The 26,651-nt window shown below is 37.8% G+C and overlaps 1 protein-coding gene across 1 annotated transcript in view; it reads right to left on the reverse strand.

The window, feature by feature from the left end:
* The window catches only part of ENPP1 (ectonucleotide pyrophosphatase/phosphodiesterase 1), a 55,591-nt gene that overhangs the window by 11,382 nt on the left and 17,558 nt on the right, over positions 1-26,651 (reverse strand). The window contains exons 4-17 of the mRNA XM_040597559.1: positions 26,251-26,376; positions 26,033-26,093; positions 20,621-20,718; positions 16,950-17,029; positions 15,449-15,568; positions 14,199-14,308; positions 12,897-12,962; positions 12,511-12,583; positions 10,881-10,989; positions 9,601-9,732; positions 8,055-8,086; positions 6,788-6,915; positions 5,810-5,879; positions 2,553-2,640 (exon numbers count right to left, since the gene is read on the reverse strand). Coding sequence (XP_040453493.1) covers positions 2,553-2,640; positions 5,810-5,879; positions 6,788-6,915; positions 8,055-8,086; positions 9,601-9,732; positions 10,881-10,989; positions 12,511-12,583; positions 12,897-12,962; positions 14,199-14,308; positions 15,449-15,568; positions 16,950-17,029; positions 20,621-20,718; positions 26,033-26,093; positions 26,251-26,376 — 1,293 coding nt within the window. The remainder of the gene's footprint in view (positions 1-2,552; positions 2,641-5,809; positions 5,880-6,787; positions 6,916-8,054; positions 8,087-9,600; positions 9,733-10,880; positions 10,990-12,510; positions 12,584-12,896; positions 12,963-14,198; positions 14,309-15,448; positions 15,569-16,949; positions 17,030-20,620; positions 20,719-26,032; positions 26,094-26,250; positions 26,377-26,651) is intronic.

Below are 26,651 nucleotides of genomic sequence, written 5' to 3' on the forward strand. Positions count from 1 at the left end.
CAGAAATCTCAAAGTAATCTAATCACAAAACCATCTCTGCCATTAAAGTAATTTAAACAACTAAAAGCTGCTTACCAGTAATGCTCAGAGACACTTCAGACACCTTCAAAATACTGAATAGATCAAGACCTGTGTCATGCTTAATCCTCACTAGCACTCATAGATCTATTGTTCTTCCACTTAACTCATACTGAATCTATGAAATCAGGTATTTTCAAAACATAACAGGTGATGAGACACGTGTCTCCAAATGCTTGGTGTCTAGATCACTCACCTAGAGCACAAGAATTAGAGCTGAACTTCCCTTCCTATGTGGGGAACTGAACACAATTCTCCCTGTACCGTGCCACTCAGATATGTTAATGGAATTCCCTCCAGATGAAGCTGTTTGGGTTTGGAAAGAATAAAACAACTTTTCCAATCCTAGCAGTCCCAGTTTCAATGAATACTTCACACAAAGCAGTGATAAAGCAAATCGCAACCAGTCCCAGAACTCTGATCCCCACTTCATCGGACAAATTACATTGTTACGTTACAATTACTTGAAGTGGAACATCCAGGATTTCACAGTGCCCCAGAAAACCTGGTAATTTGAACACCTTGGAGAACATGAGTTGAAATCCCCCTATTCAGACAAGGCAGTTAGTGATACATATCTGGTGCTTACGCTTTAAGTGCTGAGATGTTGGACAAACAGGAGACAGTATCTCTTCTCTGGCTGCACTTTGCAAGAAGGTGCAGTCAGGCACCTCTGAGAGAAACACTAGAGCCCCAAACAAGTGAAAGAAGATGCCTTTCTGCAGTCCAGATGGCACTTAGCCCTGGGTAAGAAAAAAGGTGAGTAAATCACCTCACATCATTTTCTATCTGAAAGTTAGTGTGCTGGCTTTTGCACATCCTATTCTTTTAATTCTTTCTACATGGGATGGAGGAAATATAGACCCCAATGACTGCACTTAAAATGTCTGATCTGTCACTGAACTTGCTTTACTGAGATGCCAGTAAGGACTACCTCTCCCATGCAGTGTACACAGAACAGATCAGGGGATTGCAAGAAGGTGGTTCAAGATCAAACATGACATAAGACAGCAAAGTACAAAAGGCTGAGAGCCACGCTTCCTGACAACGACTTCTTTCCTGTTCCAGCAAATTTAAACACATGGTTTAAATGTGGTATACCTGAATATCACCACTGATTTCGAGCGTGTGCTGTGCTCCTGTTAAGTGTTTTCTGGATCAAACCCTTTGGTAATACTTTGTCTCTCACAGATGCAGATGTTCGAGCAAGTATAGGTCCTGGCAAGAGAGAAATAGGCAGGAAATAATGGAAAACAGGTGAAGACCTCAAGGGGAATAAATGAATAGAAAGCAGTAGAACTACTGACAGACTTCTGGAGAAACCATGAAATACAGAATGAAAAAAAGGACAAAGGAAAAAGGAGACACAGTAACATTGTGTTTGAAATGGAGGGGGGTGGGGGAAGGGGCCACAAGGCATTGAATTTTCCAGAAAGAAACACCACTTCTCTGGTGCAGTGTACTGTACTATGTCAGAAAATAAAGCTAAGAATACCTACGGAGTGGGCTGTCTGTGATCCTCAGATGCAGAAGCAGACTGCACGGAACAGAAATCAATCATGAATTCAAGAGTGACACCATAGGAGGTGTGAGAAATGGGAATTCTGACTATTGCAGATACAGCTAGGTCTAGAGTAAGACTCCAAAACAACAGGACTACAGACTCACAAGACTGTTGCAGTCCATTGAAAAACCAAAAAAAAGCATATTTGGAACACCTGTTGCATTAGACAATGACAATGGACAAGGAAACATCCCAATCTAGTATTAAAAGATATAATACATAAGTTGAACAAGTGACACATGCAATGATGAATTTGGGAGGAACTGTATTACATGAATCAAGTAAAAAATAAGAGTAGTCTAAATTTTATCTGAACTAAAAACCTATTTATATTTAGTAACTAAAATCAAAAATATGGTAAAGGAAAACAACAAATAAGAAAGCACATGACAAAATACAAGGAACTGTTCAAGTACATAGAAGGCAGAGGGGCTGACTGATTCAGGCTTTCTGGAAACGTGCTGCCTGGCACCTGCACCCATACCATTATAATGCTTGTTTATATACAGTTCTGCCTGGATAAGGTCACCTGAGCAACTGATCTGATAAAGCTTCTAGTTAGATAGAAAAGAAATATCCCCTCTTCTCAACAGTAAAGAGATTGTCAAGTAGTCACTTTTAGTAGGTGAGTCAAAGCACCAGCTCTGGAGCAGCCAAAGGAACACACCAAGTGACCAGTAGAGAGGAGAGATACAAGGTGGCCTGACCAGTAGATCCTAAACAGCTGTTACGCATTTAGAAGCTGGACCTTTCTGAGAAAGACAAACAGCCTTTTATTTGTGAGTATCAGCAGCAAGCCTTAAGGACAAATTTCTAAGGACACTTAAAAATCTGTTATTAGAAGACTTACAATGCCCATAAGACATTATATTTTATTGAACACAGATGACCCCCCACCAATTGTACTTACCACACATTAAATTATAGACTTCAATGTTTTCAAATGGGTCAACTTGAGTACGAAACTTGAATCCTGGTCCAAACCCAATAAAGATAGCCTAGGATTTACAGAGAAAAAATAAAGTGGAATCTTCTTTAAGATAAGTTAAAATGGAAAATATCTTGAAAGAAAATACCCTCTGTATATGAAGAACTTAACCTTTACTTCATCAACATAGTTTGGATCAAGTCAAAAGCATGTTTTTCCCTAAAAAAAAAAGGAGATTTATAAGAATAATTTTAAGCAGTGAATGAGTATTAGAAAACCCAATTTGTCTCATTGTTGCCTTCAAAAAGTTGCCTTCAGCTATTTATGAAGTCCCTTGCTCTTTTCTGCCTTTGAAGAAGTTAAATTCATTTTCTTAAAGGCTTTAAGAGATTTAATGGAAATGTTGAGCCAAAGTAACCATCAAATTTCATGCCCTGTAACCAATTTAGAAGCTTTTAACTTCAGGCTATAAAAACATCTGTTGTTAGTAATGTTTTAAATGGCTTAAGCAATGGCAAGATGCTAAGCGTCTGTGCCTGGTTTGCAGCTGTTCTTTCTTCTTGCACCACTTCCTGAGCTGTACTGGCACAAGCTATTGTGTAGCCATACAGTGAACCTGATCCAGGAATGCAGCCAACTTGAAAAAATTTTCTTTTTTTCCTGTTGGCTCTTTTCCTTCTGGTTCAGTTCCCCGACCTACTTAATGCTGCAGTCATGCAGAGCTTACACTAGCATAGAGCAGGGTTGGCTGCACGAGTAAGAACAGGGAGGCAAGGGAAGCAAATGCTTAAAAGCAACTGCTACCAAAAAGATTTTTTTTAAACTTATTGTGAGATATTTAGCTTATTTTTAAAGTAAGTGAAAAAGATTGCACCCATCTGCGGTATCAAGATACTGAGCGAGTGTTGGATAGCATCTTCCTGATCTCAAAGCTCTTTGCAAACAATGCAATTCTCAGATTTCATAGCTGTGTGGCAAAAACAGAGGCTAAAAACTCAACTCCAACTTCTTTCTCTAAGATTAAAGTATGAGGCAGGCTGTCATTCCATAACTGTTGATACTAAAATCTGTAGGCTAATGATTTACTCAACATGCCTAATTTGAACCAGATGAGGCAAGAACATGCCACCCCCTCTGTTGAATGAGGTGACTACAGAGTATGAAATTTAGGCTGCTGTAACATTAGTCACAAAAGGTTAAATTATATCTGTTTTAAGACCAACTAAGGATGCTATGAACTGACTATCTCAAGTCTGGCGTAAAGTTTGAATACAGTCAGCCTACTAAAAAAAAAATTTAAAGTCAAACTGTAGCAGAGAGAGAATATACTAAACTGGCATTTGGCATCATGTGGCCTTGCTGGTTGTAACCCATTACCAGTTACCCTATCCACAGGTTTCCCATTGTCAAATCGGGGAAGAAAAGTAGGCCTGGAAGGGTAAACCAATGAAAATTATCACAGGTTTTGGCTGACAGTTTTTAATAAACAGTATGATGCCAACACTACATAATTCTACAAAACACGAAAATAAGACTTTTAAGGTAAATCTATGCTTAACACTATGTAGGTCTTTTCATAAAGCTTGTTTTCAGTAACTTTTTTTAATACAAGATTCTCTCTCTACAAATGTGTTTACACAAATTCACTGTAATAGTACCAAGCACCTCATGACTGTTAGTGAATTTTATCCTGAAAATAGCCTTTTGAAGAATATTGCCTTTCGTTTTATTAATAGCAGAAACTCAAGAACAAGGATAGGTTAAGTGAATTCCTCAAATTAGATGGGGCTGGCTAGGGAAATGTGGAATCATATCCTTAAGATCTCTTCCCATTTCTCATTAAAGAGAAGAATTTTGGGACTCTTATTTTGAACATGACTAACATGCTTTCATGTGAACAGACTACCTCAACATATACATATTCTAATCATGACACTATAAAATTACAGAGTTGGGAAGATCATTTAGTCAACTTTCAGAAAAGACAGAATCAAAAGTAATTGTTATTTCTGACAGATACTTGTCTGACAAGTCACTGGCAATTCCTGTGGTGGAAACTCCACAGACTTCCAGAGAAAATTGTTGAACTCATGTTCTTTTTAAAAAAAGCTTCTCAAGAATCAAATCAATATTTCTTTATTGCAGTTTAAGCATTACTTCTGTTCTTAGGCAACCCAGAAAAAAAACAAGAAAAAAAAAACAGATTAGCCTTACAGACCTGGCTGGCAAGGGAACAGCTTTGCTTGTAAGAGCCTGGGTGACACAGTGGACAGCAAGCCAAACATGAGCCAGCAGCACACCCTGGCAGCAAAGGCGGCCAACAGCATCCCATGCTGTATAAACAGAAGCTCAAGGAGCAAATTGAGGGAAGGGATTATCCCTCTCTACTCAGCATTTCTTTAGGCCACATCAGGATACCGTAGCACCTCCAACATAAATTGGAGACACCAGTAAACAATCATCACAGATTCAGTGGAGGGCCCCCAAGGTGTTTGTGGGTGGATGCTCTTGCCCCATGAAGAGGAACAAGGCTTGTTCAGCATGGAGAAGAGACTACTTCAGGTGGATCAAACTGCAGTCCCCTAGTACCTAAAAAAGTCATCAAGGAGATAGAGCCGTGCTCTTCAGTACTACATAGCAGGAGGCAGAGAGAAACACTGAATCGACAGCAGAAACTGAAACAAGAAAGGCTCTGGCTGGCTATAACTAAACACATTTATACCAACAGGACAGTCAGGTAGTAGAATCGGTTGGTTAGAAGCTGTGGAGCCTCTGACCTTAGCAGTTTCAAAGATGTAACTGCATAAAGCCCTAAGTAACATGGTCTGGTCACATAGCTGACAGTTTTGAGTTGGAGGTGGGACTAGAGACCTCCTGAAGTCCCTCCCAATTTTAATACAGCCACTATAGGTATTAAGAGAATTCGAGGACTTGATGTTTCCTCTTTTCCTGCTTTTAATGTTACAGCAAAAGAACTTGGTACATTATAGTCTTACCAGCACAGTGAAATCTCTAGGGCAAGTCCTGTAGTACTTTTGCCCAACTCTTACAACAACGGAATCCCACCCTGTGTGGGTTGCCCAGCACATCACAATAGCAATCCTACAAATAATTGATTTCCTTAATTGCCGATGGAATAATGTCACAGGTCTTAAAATAAAATAAAAATCAGCACCCAGCAAAGACAACATTCAGAAACAGGAGATAAAAATAAGACCTAACATATGTTTAAGTCTCACCTGCATACTGGTGAAGCGATTGTCTGAGCCATGGAATCCACCTGTGCAACTTTTAATCTCAAGTGGTTTCCTATTAAAAATGCAAAGTTTATATAACTCACATTTTACAAATCATGTCAGCATAAGAAACAGGTAGTGATGTATTGTTCATTTGTTAGAGTATTATTAGAGGCTTGTCTGTAGGGACTAGAAGGTCTTTAAGCTCTGGAAGAGAACGCCTTTAAAATCAGAATGATAGTTTTCTCTGCAAATGTAATCCCTTTGGAATTCTCAAGTATCTAGAGTAATTTAAAGTCAAATATCAGATGACACATGAACCAGATGTTTGTTCTCAGAATAACAGATTTTTCACATTACTGTCATTTGGGTAATAGACTTTTACAGTACTTTACATCCTTTTTTTTATTATTAAAAAAATAATTCTAATTTAAAGCATTAAAGCATTCAGCTGGGCATCTTAAAGTAATAAAAACAAATCTCCAACATATGCTAGGTCCATGCATGTTATTTGAATCTGTACAGTTCTAGTAACCCAAACCTGATTTGCCTATGTTACTGGTGTTACACAACAGAACTTACTGAACATGTGGAGCGAGAAACTTTCATGATGAAAGCCCTGGCATACAACAGAGGTGTTTAAAATTATGTTATTACAGCAGATACCATTATTCTGGGAGTTTTAAATTCATTGGTCAGAACATGTAAGGTCATTAACAACAGTGAGCTCAGTAAGTTCAATGTATGCCAGTGGATCACCCCCGAGACTGGTTCAGCCAAGTAGTTATGCATGTGAAGTCTGAGGAGACTCCTCAGGCCAGCAAGAACTGCAGAGAAAAGCATGCATCTCTTTGCTATGACAAGCAGGAATACCACACTCCAATAGCTGTCGCTGAACTCTAAGCATCTGGAAGAGAAAAGTTATGAGAAAACAAGAAATTGTTTTTTCTGTATAATCAAGTACTGAAAAATTTAACTTACCTAGCAAGCTGCCATTGGGAGTCTAAATAGAAGTGCAATGGTTCAATCCGGTCATTATAGGAATAATGGAAACGCTTGGGTAGCAGCTGTTTCATATAAGCTTTGAAAGGCTGATGTGGTTCTATGCACTGAAATGTTTAAATATAAAATGTAAATTTCACCAAAATTTTGCTCATGTTATGCACATTTCCTATAAAGCATCTCAATTGCAAAGGGTCTGCAACAACTTCCACTAAGGACAATGGAACTCCATCAGGTTTGGAATCATATGGCCTAGGATGTAAACATTAGTAACTATTTAAGTAAAAAAATATGACTGGTTTTCTGTTCAATAGTTACTAAGAGTATTTATATTGAATCACGGACATGACTAACTTTTTCTTACAGCCTACAACTGTACAAAAAAACCCCAGTACTCCTTAGAATTAGTAAATAATTACACCGACACATGAACATCATGACGCATGAACATCATGACACTTTCACAAGTGGTAGGAGGCTACCCAGTGTAATAATTCTACAGCTATGTAATATGGAAAGTAACAGACATTCAAAGGGTTTTTAGAGTAGTCACTCAAACACAAACAAATTTTTCACCAACTCAGGTCCATTAATGATTTTAAAATAACGCAAAAAAAAATAATCAAACCACCAAAAAAATTCAACTAAGTGAAAAACCCTCTACTGTAATATTTTGAATAGTGAAGTCACCCAGACAAACAGCATAGCTCTCACCAAGAGTAGTGTCTGCACAACTGAGGGGCAAACAGATTGTGGTGCAGGGATGAGAACAGAAGCCATGTACAGAGCAGAAAAGCAAATTCCTTAAGCTGGAACTGACAAAAAATATAAAATCAATATCCTCTCTCAAAGCTGTTTGTCAAAAAGGTGTGAGCAAGAAGATCTTATGCTTGTCCAGGAAATGGCACTGAGCTTTACACTGACTTGGCCCTCAGCCAGTATGATCCAGATACACAAGTTCCCTGTTTCGAAGAGCAACATAATATAGGTAGTGAAAAGAAATGAACACAAACACTTAGTTAACGCACAACCACAGCCATATGACACCATACTCAACTTTGACCTTCCCTTCCCCTGCGCAGAACTACTTTTGTTGTTGTTACCTGTCTAGCAAATAGAAGGCCACTGATTCAAAGTCCAGATGCTACGTAAGTAAGCTCAACATAAGCTCAACAAACAGCTGATGCTATAAAATACCTGTAAGTGTCAGTAGAAATTAAACTAGAACAGATACGACAACACTTACTGTGAGGTTTCTGACAACGCCTTCATAATTAACTGGAAGAATCATATGTAAGAATTAGTCACCTAAGTTAAAAAAATCAGATTTAAAATTAAAGCACTCCCATCACACAATATAATCAGCTTATTTTCAAGAAAACTCTGGACATCAATTATTTTTCCAGAATGAAGACCATATGAAGTAAAGCAATGACTAAGCTGTCAAGCTATTGCTTTTATTAAATTTTACTGCACAGTCTCTCCTTCCTTTACTTATTTACAGCTTAAAATTTTTAAGCTGTATTAACCACAGTTTGAAAAACAATCTGAGAAATAAGTTTTCACAAAAGAGGCAACTAAATGCTGTGCTAATCAAGCTGGATTTCTCCTGCTTGCTAATACACTTCTAAGGAAAAAGAAACAAAACCAACTATCAGGACAGCAGTTTTATCTGGCAAGCATCCTTAGAAAGATAGCCAAGTGCAAGCTGGCTAAGATTCAGATGCTTAGACTCAAGCCAAAACGGACCATTACATCATTTAGTTTGACATTTTGTGTAACGCAGGCCCGTTACATTTCACACAGTTACTTTGTCCTGAGTCTTGATATCCAGTGCTTGACTAAAACACATAATGATTACAGTGGCAAAGGAACCATTAATAATTCCTGCATAGATATATGCAGTGCTACAGAGACAACAATGCTACTTCATGAAAACTGTGCATGTGTCAAAAGCAGGGGATACTCTGCTTTTCTTCTTCCTGAATTTGTTTCTCCAGGGAGAACCTGGAACTGCAGTTGACTCCATGTTCTCAAAGGAAGCATTTAAAAAGAGTTTAAATTAGCATCGAGCAATGAAGTAAACAGGACTTAAAGTCATTGGAGTCAAGGCCTACAAGCTTTTAAGGGCATGGAGAACAATAATCTAGATAGAAAAAAACCCCAAAACTATGAAATATGAAGGAAATGCCTGCATTCAACATTAAGTAGTAACAAAAACAGCACACAGTGTTCACCTAAAATGTGACTGCATAATGCATCAAACTAGAAAATTTGTAAGCATGGATTTTTACTTGTTTATTAACTTTGCAGTTTACTCAACTGCTTCAAGCCATTAAGCCATTTTTCAATAACTAAGAATATAATATTTCTAAAATAATATGTAAATATAGTAACAGTCTAACATTTAAGACAGAAATATAGCAAATTTATACATAAACTGGTAAATCAGGAAATGAGTGGAGATGTGAGAGGAGGAGGATTTGGGGGCTGTCTTGAGCACCAAATACCCGAATCAAAGGACTTACTTTCACAAGGCAAGAGCATCTGCAGTTAGTCACTCTGAGGCAGCCCACAACAGCAATCTGTAGGATTCAGATATGCTTTCAGGCCTTAAAGTTAAATGGTCTTTAAAACCACAGGTACACTAGTCAGTATTTCTTCAGCATCCAGGTTGTCCCTAGCTGACCTTCACTCTGGTTTGCCAATAGAATATATGGATCTTAAGTTTGTATTCATAAAGTACGAAAGCATGTAACTGAGTAATAAAAATTAGTTTAGCAATTACATACAAGAGAAATACTCATCTGGAACATTATTAGGTCTTAGGCGAGCTGCAGGACCAGGTACTACTATGAAATCTTGAACATTGTCCAGATAGCTGTTGAGATATGCTGTTTTTCTGCAGCTCCCTGCTTCCATCCCTGCAAAAGGAAACAAATTTTAATTAAAAAATGGGAATGTTAGTGTAGATTAGCCTTGTTAAGGAGACATGTAACTGAAGTTGTAGAAGTCAGAAATTTAAGTTCTCAGATCTTTCTATCAGAATCCCCAAGATAACTAAACCAAGGAGACCACAACATGTATGGAAGAAACAAAAAACTGCATAGATATACAGTGTCAGCCATTTCCCTCAGCTGAGAAAGACACTCCAATTGAATAAATAGACTTTTTTTTTTCTCTGAAGGGAAGAAATCTTATAAGCCTAAGAACAGTAGCAATGCTTAGACCAGATATTGATTTAGTCCAATATCCTACTGAACTAGTGTTCATAACATGTCTAGAGAAATACTCAATAAACCCAGCAATTATGGACTGATCTTCCTCCTATAAATGTTACTTATCAGTTTCCAGAAGTACATAGAAGTACATGCATTTGAACTCTTACTTTTAATAATTCTTGTGAGGTTTATCCTCAATTTATTCCATAAATATTTTTTAAAACTGTATAGATGCTTGTCTTGGATCATTCCCACTGACAATGAATTCTGCTAGTCAATTTTGTGCTGCATGGAAGTGCGCTTATATTTTTTTTGTCAGGAAAAGCAGCAGAAATAGATTATTGGTAAAATAAATAACTTTTTACAAAAAATTAACTCCAGAAATAAAGAAAAGCTATTACAGGAATAAATCAAAGTTTCATGTTAACAACCCCCTAATAATGGATAAGGGAACTGATAACTCAAAGGAAGCTATGGCTTGTATTTTCACTTCAGCCATTTGCAAACAATTGCTGTGCAGTGTAGTTAAAAGACAGAATAAAATGAAATCTATTTTTACCAGTTCGCATTTTATTTCTGTTATCAGCTGGTAATGATCCCAAAAGGAATTAGAAATAAAATATGAAAATCATTTAATCTCCCCTTATTTCCCCACTTCTCCCCCCCCACCCCCCAAGTCTGATTCTCACCTACACTGCTTAGATCTTACACCATCTTGATAATACAAAATATAAATTCTAGGTATTAGCTGCTTTGTTAACTTTGTAGAAACATGCAAGTATAAAATCAGAATATTACTGTATGAAAATAGCTCTTCAAAATGCTGTTATACTTTATAAAATCAAGTTTACCATGATCTGATATAAAAATAATGTTCAGGCATTTATGCAAGTTCATTTGCTTGAGACCATCCATCAGCATTCCTACTATGCTGTCCACTCTCTGTAATGCTATAATGACCTGCAGGACAAAAACAGGAATGTAAAGTAAGTGCCAACTACTTCAATTAAAAATTTTGGTTTTATTTCTAGGGAGAGTGAGTAAGTTTAAACTGTAACAGTATATGGTGATAAAGATTAAGAAGCAACTCTCACACACCATTCAAGGCTCGTTGCAATCCAGACATAAATGAAGGACACAGGGGACATACAACTGCGCAGTAACCCCCAAACTTATGAGTGGGAACACATATAGTGTGCAGCAACAGGAGGTACTGTGAGGACAGGATACTTGGAGCATTCTCAATAGACCATCAAACCTGCTTTTTGCCTATTCCTACTTCTCTCAGTTGCACACTCTTTAGATGCATTGCCTTTACATCTACCGAGAATGGACTCAACAGGTACGCCTGTACTGAGAATTAAAAATGGGAGCCTGCAGATTGCCTAGCACCTGCACTGCTCAGGGCTACCTCCATCTACAGAAAACCAGCTATATCTACACTACACAGCTCATTGTCCCATTTTTTTCTGGGCCCTACACCATACTAAGACATACTAAGATATTTCTGAGGAGATTATGTAGAAACCCTCAGGGTCTTTCTCTCCAGAACATTCCTGACATACAGAACTTTAGATCCACTTATTAACCAAAGAAAAGGATAATCAAATTAAATGTTCCCTATACTGCAGTTCCAATTAGTTGTGTGCTACTGCACTTGGCACTTACATCCATCTGCCTGTTCCTTACAGTAGCAGTAACTACTCACACCTCCAGAGAAATTGGCAAGAGCTTTTTAATGTTGTCACTACTGAGGTCAACCACCCATTTAATATGCCCAAACATCCTGACCGTTCAAAATGGCAGAATTTTACAAAGTTCCTGAAAGTCCAAGAGTTTTTTTTCCTTCGCATTTCTCATTTTGGTTTGTTAAAATGTAAAGCTGCTTAATACTTTCGAGAAGAGCAGCAGTCCCAAAGACTTCTTATTTATACAATAGGTACATAACAGATTATGACAGGGCAAATGTCCCTTTCATCACCCTTTTTACAAGCCACCATAAAATCTAACTGCAGGGAGATAAGACCAGTATTCATCTAACCTTTGCATAGAGACTGGGGGAAAATGAAGGACAATTATGACATAAATACTTAACCACCAAAGCTTGGACTACTGCTACAAAAAAAAAAAATAAAAAAAAATCATCTCTGTTCTTGCTAAATGGAAAGTATACCTTTCTGTCCCCTTCCTCCTCACTAAAATTAACACAATGAATTAGAAGACACAAACCATACACAAGACATATGCAAACCTGCTCTGGCAGTTTAAAAGTTACCAAAATAAAGAAAATAAAAGTTAGGCTTAAACAGCCTATTTAGTACATGCTTTGTATCAATGTTAATTAAGGATGGGCTGCCTATTCACAACTTATTTCCTAATAAGCATACTGAACATGGTGTTTATTAATCTAACATGAATTTTGGAAGTTCATTACAGAGTCAGAGAAAACCTTCAAATCTAAAAAGAAAAAAAACTACTTACTCCACTGCTTACTGGTCCAAACTTATGGCCCGAGGAATCTGGTTCTTCTAAATACAGAGTGTAAAAGTGTGGTCTATATCAAACAGTACCAAAAATGTAATATTTTACATACACGTTTAAACAGTTTGAAAAGATTATATTTCAACAATGGATATCAAATATTGGAAACAACACTGTCATTCAGAGGAAGAACACATTAAAGGGAAATAGAGAATGTAACTTAAATAAAAAGAAGTTTCAGTCATACAATCAGGATTGCATTAAATAGTACTTTAACATCATTAGAATAATGCATAAGATACTGTTTAAAAAGGAAGTAATATTTACAAAGTAATTCATTGCAATACCACTTGAACAGGAAGTTACACTTGCAATTGTATACCTACCTTTCATCTTCAGGTAACTGCAGCCAGCGAAGAACAGTTACCACCCTTTCTTCAAAGGGGATTGAGCTGTATCAGAACAGTATAAGATCAACCAACCCCATATTTTCAAGAGCTAAAAAATTTTAAGTCACATATTACAAAAATTAATGTACTTTAGCAGAGAAAACTGAGTTCAGCTGGATGCCATTAAGAGCTATTTAGTAGGATGCAAGTTTATCTATGCTAAGTGCTGTAACTCTACATGCTAAGTGCTGTAACTCTACAGGAATTAACGGGGACTTTAGATTGGGCATTGGATATTGTCCCTATTGATTGCAATGTGATTAGAATAAAGCTCCCAGTATTGCTTGTGTTTATTATCCAAAGAGAATAACTTGGCTTCGAGGTGCAAAATGATGTACAGGTCTTCATTCCTGTACTATGTTTTGAAAAAGCTTTGGTTTGGTGGTAGGTTGGGTTTTTTTTAATGTTTAAACAGTTTGAGTACAAGTTATCATACTATGTCACAAAGTAGATGCTCTGTATCAATTACTGAAGTAGACCAACAATAAGCATGTTGACATGTAATAACATAAGGCACCTATAAAGTTATTAATTCAGCTACTTAACACAAGTAACAATGTAGAAGTTCATGGGGGGGGAGGGGGGGGGGGAAGTAGTAAGTCAAGAATCAGACTTTCCATGCTATATGAAGAACTTAAGAAAATAAAATGATCCTAGGAAGATAGAAATGGAAAAAAACTGATTTCTTGGGCAGGGTTTGAGGTTATTAAATAAATACCGATAAACAGAATTTTCATTAGGCAGAAAGTGTTACTTGCAGTGAAAAGCAATCACTAACTAAAATATGACTGCCTTAATGTGAAATATTTTAAAAAAATTACAAGGAAAATAGTTTTATGTTAGAACAATTTACCACAGTCAACAGTAAATTTTAGTTTTCATGGACAATACTGCACCAAGACCTGGTCCATTCACTGTTTGAGAGGTTTGGATTGAATGAACCAACACAAGATTTTTATAAATAGAAACAGAAAAGTACTAAAGCTTCAAAGCTGGCTGCTCTTAAAGATGATTTTTCCACATCTTTCCCTTACAATGTTTGCTGAGGAATGGCAGAACGATTAGACAAAGAATCTACACTGTAGTGAAACAAAGTTAATTGCATCCTATTTTGGTTTTTTCCTCATGTTGTGTACAACAACTTAGAAAAACAGGGAAAAAAATTATGCTTTCTCCGACATCTGTCCCATTACAACAGTTAAAGTAAAATATTAATCCAAGACACAGGAGTTTACATACCTATTGTATTTTTCATACAGGTTTGGGAAGGTTCCATTAACGGCCACATCTGACCCAGGCCAAAAGAATGTACCTGCTTTTAGACCTTGGTACATAGCCGTTAACCAGATCTGCAGGAGAACAATCAGCATCAGTAGTGCAAGTCACTGAATTAGCCGAGTAACTGCCAGATCTACCGCCACCCCCACCAACTCTGCACCTTCCAGCAAGATCAAAACCTGAAAATATAAGTCGAGCACTCTGGACAGTCAATCTTACATGTCATGGCTATCTACAGTCCTTGATTCCTTACCGCAAACAGAATTATAGAAACACTCACATCCCTTCTGCTACTACATCAGGGGGAGCCTGGACAGAAATAGGAACCATTAGCTTCCATGGATGGAGTGCTAATGCAATGGTAGAACCGTATCTGAAAACTAGGAAGAGGAAATGTCTCAAGAACAGCGAAGTAAGAAGGGATAGGAATGTCTGAGGACCTACGTCCCATATAAGCTGAAATATGGGACCAAGACTTCAGTTGACTTTTCCAATTTTACTGCTGATGTCATGATTTGCAGATTTCTGTCTGCTTTCTGCATGTTTTCCTGCCTGACTTGTACACCATGTTCTTCTCAGCGGTCTGCAAAGTCTACACTTGTGTGTTCCTTCCTCAAACAAAAAAACACCAACCCCAAAAAAAGCAAGCCACCACACACACAAAAAACCAGTTGTCTTCACATTACTAAATAGTTGCATCTGTTGCCTTGTTATTCTTCAGGCCAGCACTCACCAAAACTTCCCTATGCCACTTCATTTTGATAGTAGTCTCAACAAATTTGCCATAGCTATAGAATTAAACCGAGACATTTTCTTTAAAACTACATCTTTAGACTTAGCAGTAACTTGGGCAGAGTGTAAACCTTTACTATTGCTTATTATTAAAATTAACTGGTCTGTTGATTTCCTCAAAAAAGTTAACCACAAGCCTACTTCATGTTAAAAACAAAACAAAATCTGGTATCTCTATTAGTTATTTTAAGCTAGCTTTCTCCCTAGAGAAAATTCCATTTACATTCAACAAAATCTGTTACACTTAGTTACATTTGTCATTTTGCAGCTCTAGTATGGCAGTTCCTAATCATGCTGACTAATTCTCCTTGGCTGACTTAGAAGTACCCTCTGTACTCTTTCAACATCACTATGCATCCAAGTGATATTAGGTAACATAACAGGCTGATGTACATTCTCAGCAGTGTATTAATACTTACAGGCTGTCCTTGGTACCACAGTGGATTAAACTTCTCTTCACTTTTAAGGGTGAAGGATGCATTTCTTTTGGGGTCATACATCTTGTTATCAATTATACCATGAGATTCAGGATACAGCCCCTGTAATTGAAAGCATAACTTGTGGCAACACTATAAAGAAAAAGAACCTTCCAGCTACACAAACCTAAGTCCACTAGACAAGTATGTCCAGTGGATAAACTTCTACTCCACCGCTACCTCAAGACCCAAGTTTAACAGCATCACCAACCATTACTACCAAGCCCTACTTTACAAGTCTTAACTGCTTCTCAGCAAAATTGGAAAAAAAAAAAAAAAAAAAAAAAAAAGGCAAGCAACTTGCTCTGGAATCAAGCTGAAAGACACTGTCTCAGTTGATGCATTTCTTTTATCTTTAGTACCAATGACAAAGCAATAACCTATGCTGGACCTCCATCACGTGACCAAAACCCGAGGATCTCAAAGGAGAATTGCACATCATCAGGTAAAAGCTCTAGCTAGGAATCATGATTACATAAGCTGTTAAAGAAGTGCTCAGAGGCACCAGCTGTTAGGTGGTTTTAAGAGACTTTGTGCTCTGCCTTCAAATAGGCCAGCTCCTTTTTACATTAAAGGATATAACACCACCACCAGTAGGACCCTGATAAACACCACACCTGCTACTTTTCACAAGAGACAAAGCTCTGTACTGCACTTGGGGACACTCACATGGTTGCAGGGCACGATTAATGCCTCTCAGTTGAGTATACAATCATGGATATTTGTGAGGATTAAACAATTAAACTTCTCATTCCTGAACCTGTGTTCCTCAGTGACCAAAAGTCCTGACAAACTGCAAAGGGAAGAAGGAAGTGCAGATCCTCAAATATTTGATTGAATTTTAGTTCTGACATGAATAAACTAAGAAGGATCTGCTCAATTCCAACCCTGCATTCAGTGTTGAAAATCTCAATTATTTTTTTTTCCTCCTATACACAGGAGGCGATAAATTTACAAGATCAGCTTTGTGACATTCCTATCCAGGTTTGGGTAAAATCCATCACGGAGTCAACATCAACATGAAGTTCAAATGTTTCTTTTCATATGCTTCTTTACATCATGCCAAGCTACCTTAAAGTGTAACAAGGCTAGCAGTTTAAAAGAGCCAGGTGGCTCTTGCTCTGAGAGCAAGCGAGCTGCTATTCAGTGGAAATTTCTACATAAAGGAGGAGTTGTAAAGTGATGTGACCTTCCACCTGTATGGGAATTCTTGCAGCTAGTCTTGGAAAGATTAGATTACTTAATCAGATTAGATCTGACCAATTAGCTGTAGTGTTATAACTGTTAATCTAAATTAGGTAGAGAGCATAATATATATATTTTCCTATTCTGAAGGGAAATCCTATTATTTTAACAATCCAGAGAACTACACTACTCCCTTGGAGACAACTTGATAATCAACATTCTTTTCAGTAGTGGAAACATAGTATACAGGAATTCTTACTGTGACAATGGAGTAATGATTAGGAAAGGTTTTTGAAGGATACACTGGTCTCATACTGGAAGTGTACGTTCCACATTTCTCTAGAGGAAGGAAGAAAGAAAATCAGCAAAGTTACAGAAATAAAACCCTTGCAAGCTTCTCTCATGAAGATATATACCTATTTAAAAAGAGAAAATCAAAAGCTATTTCCAGAAAGTTTTTGTTCTTCACAATAGTGGAGTTAATACTCCGTATTTCTTCCCACATTCATTTACAAGCAACTGAATGGCTATTAAAAATTGTATGTACTCATAATGACTGCAATGGTCACATGAGCAAAACCTATAGCCCTTATGAAAAGCAAGCATAGATAAGAATTAATAATCAAAGAAATCACACCCTCCAAAGTTGCCCTGGTATGCTGTAAGTGACGCCTGCAGCTTGAGACCAACTAGCTACTTCGCCATGGGCCCTCCTAGAGATGAAATGGCCACTGGCAGTGGTGCCCCAGCTCTTTCAGTCACCTGTGAAGTCACTATTTTTCAGTCTCCTTTTTGGTTTTGGCTTGTTGTTCTGTATTGGTTTGTTGGGTTGTTTTTTTAAAAAATAAAAATAAGCTCTTATTTTATTTATCTTAGCACATTTTTTAAAAAATACCAGTCTTTAAGATTAGTGCACAGTATTTGCTAGTATCAAGAGTCATTAGCCAGGCCAAAGCACTTAAGCAAACCTTACTTAAGTTAGGTGCCTAAATTTCACAGGCAAACGTATGGGCGCCAATTTAAAAAAGAAAAAAAAAAGCAAAAAAAAATGCCTTCATTAATTTCATAATTACTATGCAATAACCAAAACCACTTCAACTGATATTAAAGAGCCAAAAGCAATGACCCTATAGAAAGGCCACCACTAGGATGTTTATTGGCCCTCTGAGTCATTATATATAATAAAAATAAAATAGAAATGGAAGGTTTGATAACACAAGAAGTGTTGTGTCAAGGCACTTTGAACTCATTGGATTGGGCATTTGGATTAGATCTCAGCCAAAACCCCCTAAACAACAGTTTGAGCTAATTGAGACAAAAAGACATCAAGACAGAAAAATAAATCCTCTCAAATTACATAAACATCCCCTCCCACATTTGCATTCTGTAGTAACAAATCATCAGTTCTGCATTTTTTGCTACTGCAACACACTTGACATATTTCAACCATTGTTGAGGCCATTTTCCAAAATTGCAGGGTTTTGGTGGAGGTAGGTGGGGAGGTTGGGGTATTTTTTCTTGCTTTATTTTTGAAGTAAAGAGAAAAAAATACACTAAAAAGCTTTCATTTTGTCCAAAATCATAGGACGGTTTGCTGGGACTTCTCCATGACAGTTATTTTTCTTTCTGTTTAGCTTGTTGCCTTCAAGGCAATTTAAGACAAAATGAGGATTTATCTAAAACTTACAATATTACAACATGCATACTTGAAAATGTCTTCTCTGAACCCCCTATGCACACGTGTCTATGCCAGGGTTCACAGAAAACCCTTAGCTCCATGCTGAACTGCCCACCTTTCAGCAAATAGCAGAGAGAGTGAGTGTGTAATAAAACTTGCTAGAAGTGTAATTAAGGTATTGTCTTACAGGCATCTGATCCAACATACTTCTTCAAGGAGACATCAGAATTTCATTGTAGGCATGGCTGAATTAACAGGACTAGATAATGGGAATACTTCTATCTAACAGAACGCTGCACTTGCCATCAATTCTTTTTAAAGTGGAAAATCCAGGGATTTTATGTTGCTCTAATTTAATAAAGAACTAAGCAGTCCAATAAGTTACTTAATGCAAGTAACTGTTCATTGCTTTGTAAATGCAGTCATTCATAAATGTTCAAAAAGAGACACAGTTTACTAGTCCTTTAATTGGCTAACTATGAACTTCAAAAGGATTCAATACAATTTTTCAGCAATAGTCAAGTAATTTATCAATTATTGTTACTTGTCTACCACAGAGGAATATATTTCATCACCCTTTCCTGCACAGTAAAATACTGTAGTAGTATTTACACCCATAGAAACATTTATCTTTACAATATAACTGCTTCCACCATTTTCAGTGCTTAGACGCATGGGATATGAAGTACATGGAGATTTGAAGCCACAAGCCCCCAGAGTGTCACATGATACATACCCCAGTGACACTAATTTTCATTCATAAGACTATTTTTCTCTTGCCAAAGAAAGTTTGCCTTATATGAGCTTTTCACCCACCATTTTACTATGAGGTGGGAAAAAAGCCTAGAAAGCAAGGTTTTGTAACAAGACAAAGCTGAAGATCCTGTAGTATATTGTATCACAGAAGGTTTCTACAAGATTACAAAAAACACCCCACAGTAACGTAGAACTGCAAACATAATGCAAAAATAATTTTTCATCCAGTCTGTTGCTTATTTTGCTGTGTCTCAACAATGTGTTATTACACATTCTGATTTTAGAATCCTTTAGAAACTTAAGTTTAGACCATCAAAACCTCCATGGTTCTGGAGAAGTAAAGTGACTTTGATGAAGATATCAAGATATTTCTTAGTGGTCTGAATCTATTATGGGAACAGTCAAAAGAGAAATACAATTTTATAATAGAAGTCAATGAGGGAAGTTGCACTGTAGCCTATCCTGACCAAAGAATGAAGAAACTTTACATGTGGAAGTGGATGTCACAGCCTAGAAGTCCTGCAGACGCTTTGTGGCACTGTTATCTTCCATCTCGGCCACCGCTATAACCATTTATTATAGCCAGCCTCTCCTCACAATGCCCAAGAAGTCTCCAGTTAAAATGCTTATAACTGCATTTAATGAAATTGTTTCAAATGCGTCATTTTATTCTAACGTGAAACAAAACCTCAAGTACATCTGTGAATTGTTATCCTCTGGAACAGATCAAGTTGTAAAAACCACTGTACAAAACAGCAAGTATTTTTACTGATTTATGTTTAGTCAAATTGAAAAGAGCCACCCCAGGTAGTAATTTATGAACAACAAGATTGGCAAATTTTTCAGACAAGAAACTCCGTCAGTTCTTTACAGACCACAGCCAGAACAGTGATATGAAAAGTAACTGAAGTTACTTAGATGCTACAAAGTAAGACATTATAAAAGCTAGGGGCGGGGGAGGGAATAAAATGGGCTTATGAGGCTCTCATTTCATCTGAATTTTTTTGTTAAATGAAGAATCTCTGAGATTCAGCATATTTCTACCAGCCATTCTGTATCATCTGTTCCTAATCTCTTCCTTCTCTACCTTCTTTTTCAAATATGATCAAATGCTTTCTACCTTGCTTTCCATTTTGCAAAACTATTCTACCTAAATATTAGACAATATAAAACACAGAATAAAAAGCATGTCTACTTCTATTTTGAAGCAATGAAGTACGCTCACAGCTAAAAGCATCCACCTCCTAAACATGGGAATGGCTACTTAATTTTTAAGGTTTCAATGAATATTACAAGCGCCCTTTCCCCATGCCCTCCCCTGGCTTTGCCCTTCTGCCCTCCCATACCTCAAGTTCTCTGTGCACAGTTGTTACTTAGAACAACAACTACAATTTCCATGGGGGAAGAGTGAGGATTTTAAAGGGTAAGCATAGCTACATCTATGTGGGCTTTTTTAGGTAAGACATCATGATATTTCTTAGACAAAGACTACTCACGTAATTTGCTAATAACGGGTAGAAGTCCACCCCAAGTCTGCAAATACTCTGCTCTGAAGCCATCCAATGAAAACAGTAACACTGGAGATTTGGTAAATCTGAACAAACAGAGATTCAAGTATTAAAAGACAGACTCTGAGAAATAATTTCCTACCAGCTATTTCCAGAAAGTTTCCCCCAAATCACGGGGATGTTCATTATGGGACTATAAACCAGGCCAAAGTAGTAAAGTCTTCCTAAGCAGGACGGTGTGCAGGCTGGCGCAGCCGTCATCAGAGCAGCTGTTCGCTCCCCTCGCTGGTAGGCTGGCATAGCAACCCTGCCCAAAGAGGCTGAGGGTTGCAGTACGCCACGCACAGGGAAATCATGACAAGGCCTGATTTCACGAACACCCATAAAATAAAAGAAACAAGCCAAGATGCTCATGTAATCCATCTGGTACTCCTTATCTTGACATCAGCTCCACCGGAACAACGCTCAGCCCCTCCAACCCCCCACCCCAAGGTAAGCAGGGAAAGAGAAAAGGCAGTGTGAAGTCATGGCTTTCCTTTATTCACTTAGTTCCTGAACTACTTGTAATCCAGCTGAAAAAAAAAAAAAAAAGGAATTTTCCTTTTTACATATACATGCACAAAACCGTAAGAAAGTCTGACATACAGGATATGTTAAATCAGCAATTGTAACATTTTTCCTTTCATCTTATAAAGATTATTTACCCAAGAAGAATTTGTTTACTGTACAAGAAGTACTAACAGTTTCCAAACTAAAAGATGTGGCCTACAACAGGAACACTGTAACAGTATTTCTGCCTGGAACTTGACATGTAAATTAAGAATGTGATTTCACAGGAACTAGCAAAAATAAATTCTTCCCTTCCCTTCTCCACAGGGCCTGTGTTTTCCAGCCTTATCCCTGTTCAAACAACTTTCCTCCAAGTACTTAAAACATTGCATCACAGGCAGTAACAGTCATCAGTAACTTCTTCCTTAAGAAAAAAATATTCTATGTTTGACCTATAGGTATAACAACATGTGAGACTGCAAAAAATCACTGCAGTGCAGCAACAACCACTGAAAATACAGATTGGCATAGAAGAATCAAATATATTTTACATGCCAATTACAAGTTTATTTTTCTTTTTTATGTTTACAAATTGTAAAATGAAAATGTTTTTCTAGAACTTTGTTGCACTTTGATTTCCCAAAATAAATGGGTGAAGACAGAAGACAAAAATTATTTACAAAGCGTTGACAATTTCTTTAGTGAGGTACACAAAAAAATCCAAATACTCACAACTGAATCATTTATAAGCCTTATTTCAGTCAAACAAACGTGACTGTATTAAGCTGAAGATCAGTTAGGCAACCAAAACATGTCTATTCAAGAAAATGTTAATTGACAATTTGGACAATGCTTCAGCCAAAATGATTTCACTAGTCAGAACCATTACATAGCCTACTCTGCACCCCAGGCAAAATAAAACATGATCAGAGGGCTGGAGCGCCTCCCCTATGAGCACAGTCTGAGAGAGTTGGGGTTGTTCAGCCTGAAGAAGAGAAAGTCCTGGAGAAATCTTATAGCAGCCTTCTAGTACCTAAAGGGGGCCTACAAGAAAGCTGGAGAGGGGCTTTTTACAAGGGTATGTCGTGATAAGACAAGAGGGAGTGGCTTTATAAACTGGAAGAAAGCAGATTTAGATTAGATGTTAGGAAGAAATTCTTTACTGTGAGGGTGGTGAGACATTGGAACAGGTTGTCCAGAGGAGCTGTGGGTGCCCCATCCCTGGAAGTGTTTCAAGGCCAGGCTGGATGGGGCTTTGAGCAACCCACCCAGCTGAAAGAGCTGCTGCCAATGGCAGAGGGGTTGGAACCATCTGGTTCAGACCTTAAGGTCTCTTCCAAGCAAAACCATTCTATGATTCTACGTATTTATAAAAATGTGGTTTTGTCACCCGGTTTTTATTTATATGGTATATTTATTACCATCTTTTGAAAATCTTGGTAGGGACAGTTAGGTAGGAACAAGTAGTGAATGATCCTTCAGACTGAAACTAAAGTCCTTTGGCAGAACAGAGTAGGGAAACTTTCATGTACTACTTTTGTCCATATTACAAGTATTTTTTTGCACCACCAATTCTGATTTCTGTAACTTTTGCAAATACCTTCTCTGCCCGCCTGTCCCGCCCCCAACAAATGGATTCCCTCCAGTGCAGAGGTCTAAAAGTCTTCACTGCAAATTTTCCTGCAATAAAATATGAAATTTGAGGCAAAGACTGTTCAATATTGCTTACCAACAAGTCTAACCGGAAAAAAAAAACCAAACACAAAAAACAACCAACCAAAAAAAAAAATTTAAGACAACTCCTTAGAAGGGGACTTTACGCAACTGTTTCTGGTTTGGCATTTACAAGTAAACCAACTGTTAAGTACATGTTTTTATTGTCTGCAAATCTAGCTGCTGATCCCCTTGCACATGTAAAATTAAACTTGGCAAAACAGACCATTGCCACAACCAGGGAGACTGGCTGTTTTGCTTCTATATACTTTACACTGAGTGTGCTGAAACTCATAACTGCCCCGTGCTCAGGGAAGCAAAGCATGACAGACCACATTAAACTGCACTCTCTTTGGAACAGCTCCAGTAAAACCCCCAAACTGATCTGAGCTCAGTTCCAACATATCAGCAATTTCACTACTCCTTCTGGTCAGTAGCCAAGGTTACACTACTTCAAAAATGTGCTACCATCAGTGAGCAAGCAAGCCTGGGAGGCTCAAGTTTTGGCCCTGCCAGTGATTCATGCTGGCTGTGTCCAAACAGTATGACAAGGGTGTTTCACAGCTCTTGGATAAATATGTATGCCACAGTCACATCCTGACTCCAAACTGAAGGAAATGCCATGGTAATTATCCCCTCCTATAAACTGGTTTCTATGGAAATAATGTAGGCAACACAGGCTTGCTGTGGTCTAGCAGGTTCACCAGTCTAGATGGTCAAGAGCTCAGAACCACAGACCACAATTAAAGGAAAAAAAAGTAGAAGAAAGAAAGGAAAAGAGAAAAAGCCCCCTTGAAAAGCTAAACATACTACACCAAAAACATCCTATCCCACACACACTACTGCTTATATACAGCCACAAAGCACAGGAAGTAAAGATTTCTTTTCCGCTAAACATACATAAAGGCTCAACGGGAGACATAATAGCAATCTTCAAATATACAGGAGAGATCTGCAAAGAGGAATGGAATCAGCTGCTCTTCCAGCTCAATGAAGATAGAACTAATAGTAATAGGCTTAAAAGTACAGCAACAGATAGTAAGACATCAGGAAAACCATCTAGCTAAGCACTGGGATAAACTGGTTAAGTGTGTTTGAATTTGCTCCTAGAACAGTGGGAAAGACTAGCTTACTCCTGAAATCTTACAGCCCTTTAGCTTTATGGTCCTATTAAACAACATAGAACTCAGTATTGGAAAGACTTAGGTGCATACTTCATTTTAAGCATTTGATCAGTCTCGTTGATTTCAGTGGGATTTCTCAAATTAAGCACCTCATTTAACACTGCAGTGTCTTTTGTCTCTTCTGTACCACAAGAGCACACCCAACTAAAACAGAGTAAAACCAGCAATATGAACCCACAAAACATTCTGTATTAATATGCACAGAATCAGAACTGTTATCTTGAGACCTCAAAATGAGCACTCTGCTGAAGTCACTGGCACTCCTGCCTACTTCACCATAGGAAAAAGTGAATTGTTTACAGAGTTATTAGTTATGGGAAAGGCTTGTGTGCTAATAGGCTGAGATGAGCCTTCAGTCAACACTTTGATTCAACTCTGACCACACATCACCCTTTCCTGGGCTGGGTTTTATTGCAATATTTTTGGTTTTGCCAGGATTAAAGCAGTTTTAGTAAACTACATATCCCTTTCATACAAACAAAAATAAAAAAGCTGAAACCAAGTTAACCAATAGGAGTTGCCATAGGGCATTCTACAAGGTTAATGGCATGATGTGCCCAAGGCTCTTGCTTGTTTATCCACCCTTTGGGGTTAACACTTCCTGATCTTTCATTAGTGAAATCAGCATCCTAAAGTCAGTTCCCAGCACACAGTCCTGAATGGCCCCTGACCTCAGAACAGGAGTTAGAGATAAAAGCTCCCAGAACCACCTGGCTACCACACTCCTACATGTGGGTTTATCAGGAGCTTTGACTTCAAGCTGGACAGCAGCTCCTATTCGTCTTGATGAAGGTTCTGAAATGTAACTATGTTTGTTGATGCTTGGAATCAGAATTAAAAGTGCTTATTTGGTATACATTTCCTTTTGGAATATTTGTATTTTGTCAACAGTATTATAACTCCAATGAACATAGCAATATATAAATATTCTAGTGTAAGTCACAAAAAGTAGTGACATAAAAAATGAGAATTTTTTACTTTCTAGAAACATTTCAGCACGCCATAATTTCAAAATCATCAAGCTGAAGATAGTTTTGATTTTTTTCAAACCCTTTTCAGATAAAAACACAATTGAATTCAATTCATCCCCACAACATATCTACAAACTATTTTCCAGTGGAAGGCTTTTCAATCAAGAATGTTTAAGTCATTTCTATTGATAACTTAGACATACAATCATAGTTTACAATGAACTTTAGCTTTAAAGTTAACTTGAAGATCCCACAGCAAAAACAGCACAAGGAATGCAGGCTTTTTTCCTGACTGGAAGCTTTGCTGTCCTATTTGAGCCTAAGTGCTGATGCCATAAACTACACGAGTCATCATTCCTCACACAGAGTATACATAAATTGCAGGAGTGGGACCAACATGGAGCTGAGCTAGAAAATACAAGGATCACATGACAGTTTACACCTTTTAAAGAAAGTAGTTCAGACAGCTTGCAAATAACAGCTGTCCCACTGCTGGTGGAACTGGGACAGTGATTTGCCCACATTTTGCAGCTCTGGGGCTAGAACAGACAAGGGAGTGGAAAGGTCTTTAGAAGTGACTGGGGAGGGAAACAGTCTTAGGAGCCTGAGATTGCTGGATGAGTCCCACAATATTTAGGACAGTGGGTATTGGAGCACATGTAGGACAGTGAGGCTGGTACAAGGCAGAGCTGCCCAGAGTATACACATCTGTGAGAGACGGCAGGGTTCAGGAACAGGCATGTCTTGCAAGTCAAGCAAGTGCTGGAATATACAAGTGCTGCTGTGATCAGCAACCTGATCTGTTATGTAGTGTTAGTAAGCATTACCAAATGCTGGCTGAACAGGTGTTCTTCTCTGTCTAGTAGCTCTCTTGTAGTGGATAGGAAAGGCAAGCAGGTCCCAGAAAAGCACAGTAGGAAAAATAATCTCAAAAATGAAACATAAGCAAAGAGCAGAGCTAGGCAAATATACAATGTCCTCACCCTTTCGGACACTGAGGTTCAGTAATGTCCTCACATTCTTCTTCAACCCAGCTTGCCTCTCCTTAAAACAAACGAGTGCACTTTATTTTTTAAGACAGTACATTCTTATCGATAAATGCAAGGTTTTTTTTCATTTTAAAGTTGTATTATCCTTGCTCCTTTCATACAAATATGGGTACACATATGAGAGACCATAGGAACTTGTTGACGATATTTACCTTTACAAACAGCATGATAATTCACACAGCAATCTTTATTTTCCACACAATCATCCGAACAGGAACAATGATATTCTGGTCTCCTCTTCTCTCCACACCTGAATTTATTGCATGTCCATATATGGGCTAAAACACAGATGAGAGAAGGACAGCACAATGATTAATACCAGAATAAACTGAGTGTTAAGTTCTGTCTCAATTACATACTACCTTGGAACTGTTTTTCAGGGATCTCATGCGTGCATAATATTGCTAGCTTTGGCACTTTAGAAAACAGAAACACCCATGGCTGAATAATCCAAGTGTACAGCCACCTGAATAAGATTATGCAGCATATGGTTATAAATATCAGATCAGAAAGAGTCCTTTCTACAGGCCTCCTTCAGATAAGGTAATTTATG

The sequence above is a fragment of the Falco naumanni genome, chromosome 6, assembly GCF_017639655.2.
Source record: "Falco naumanni isolate bFalNau1 chromosome 6, bFalNau1.pat, whole genome shotgun sequence".
NCBI classification, from domain to species: Eukaryota; Metazoa; Chordata; class Aves; order Falconiformes; family Falconidae; genus Falco; species Falco naumanni.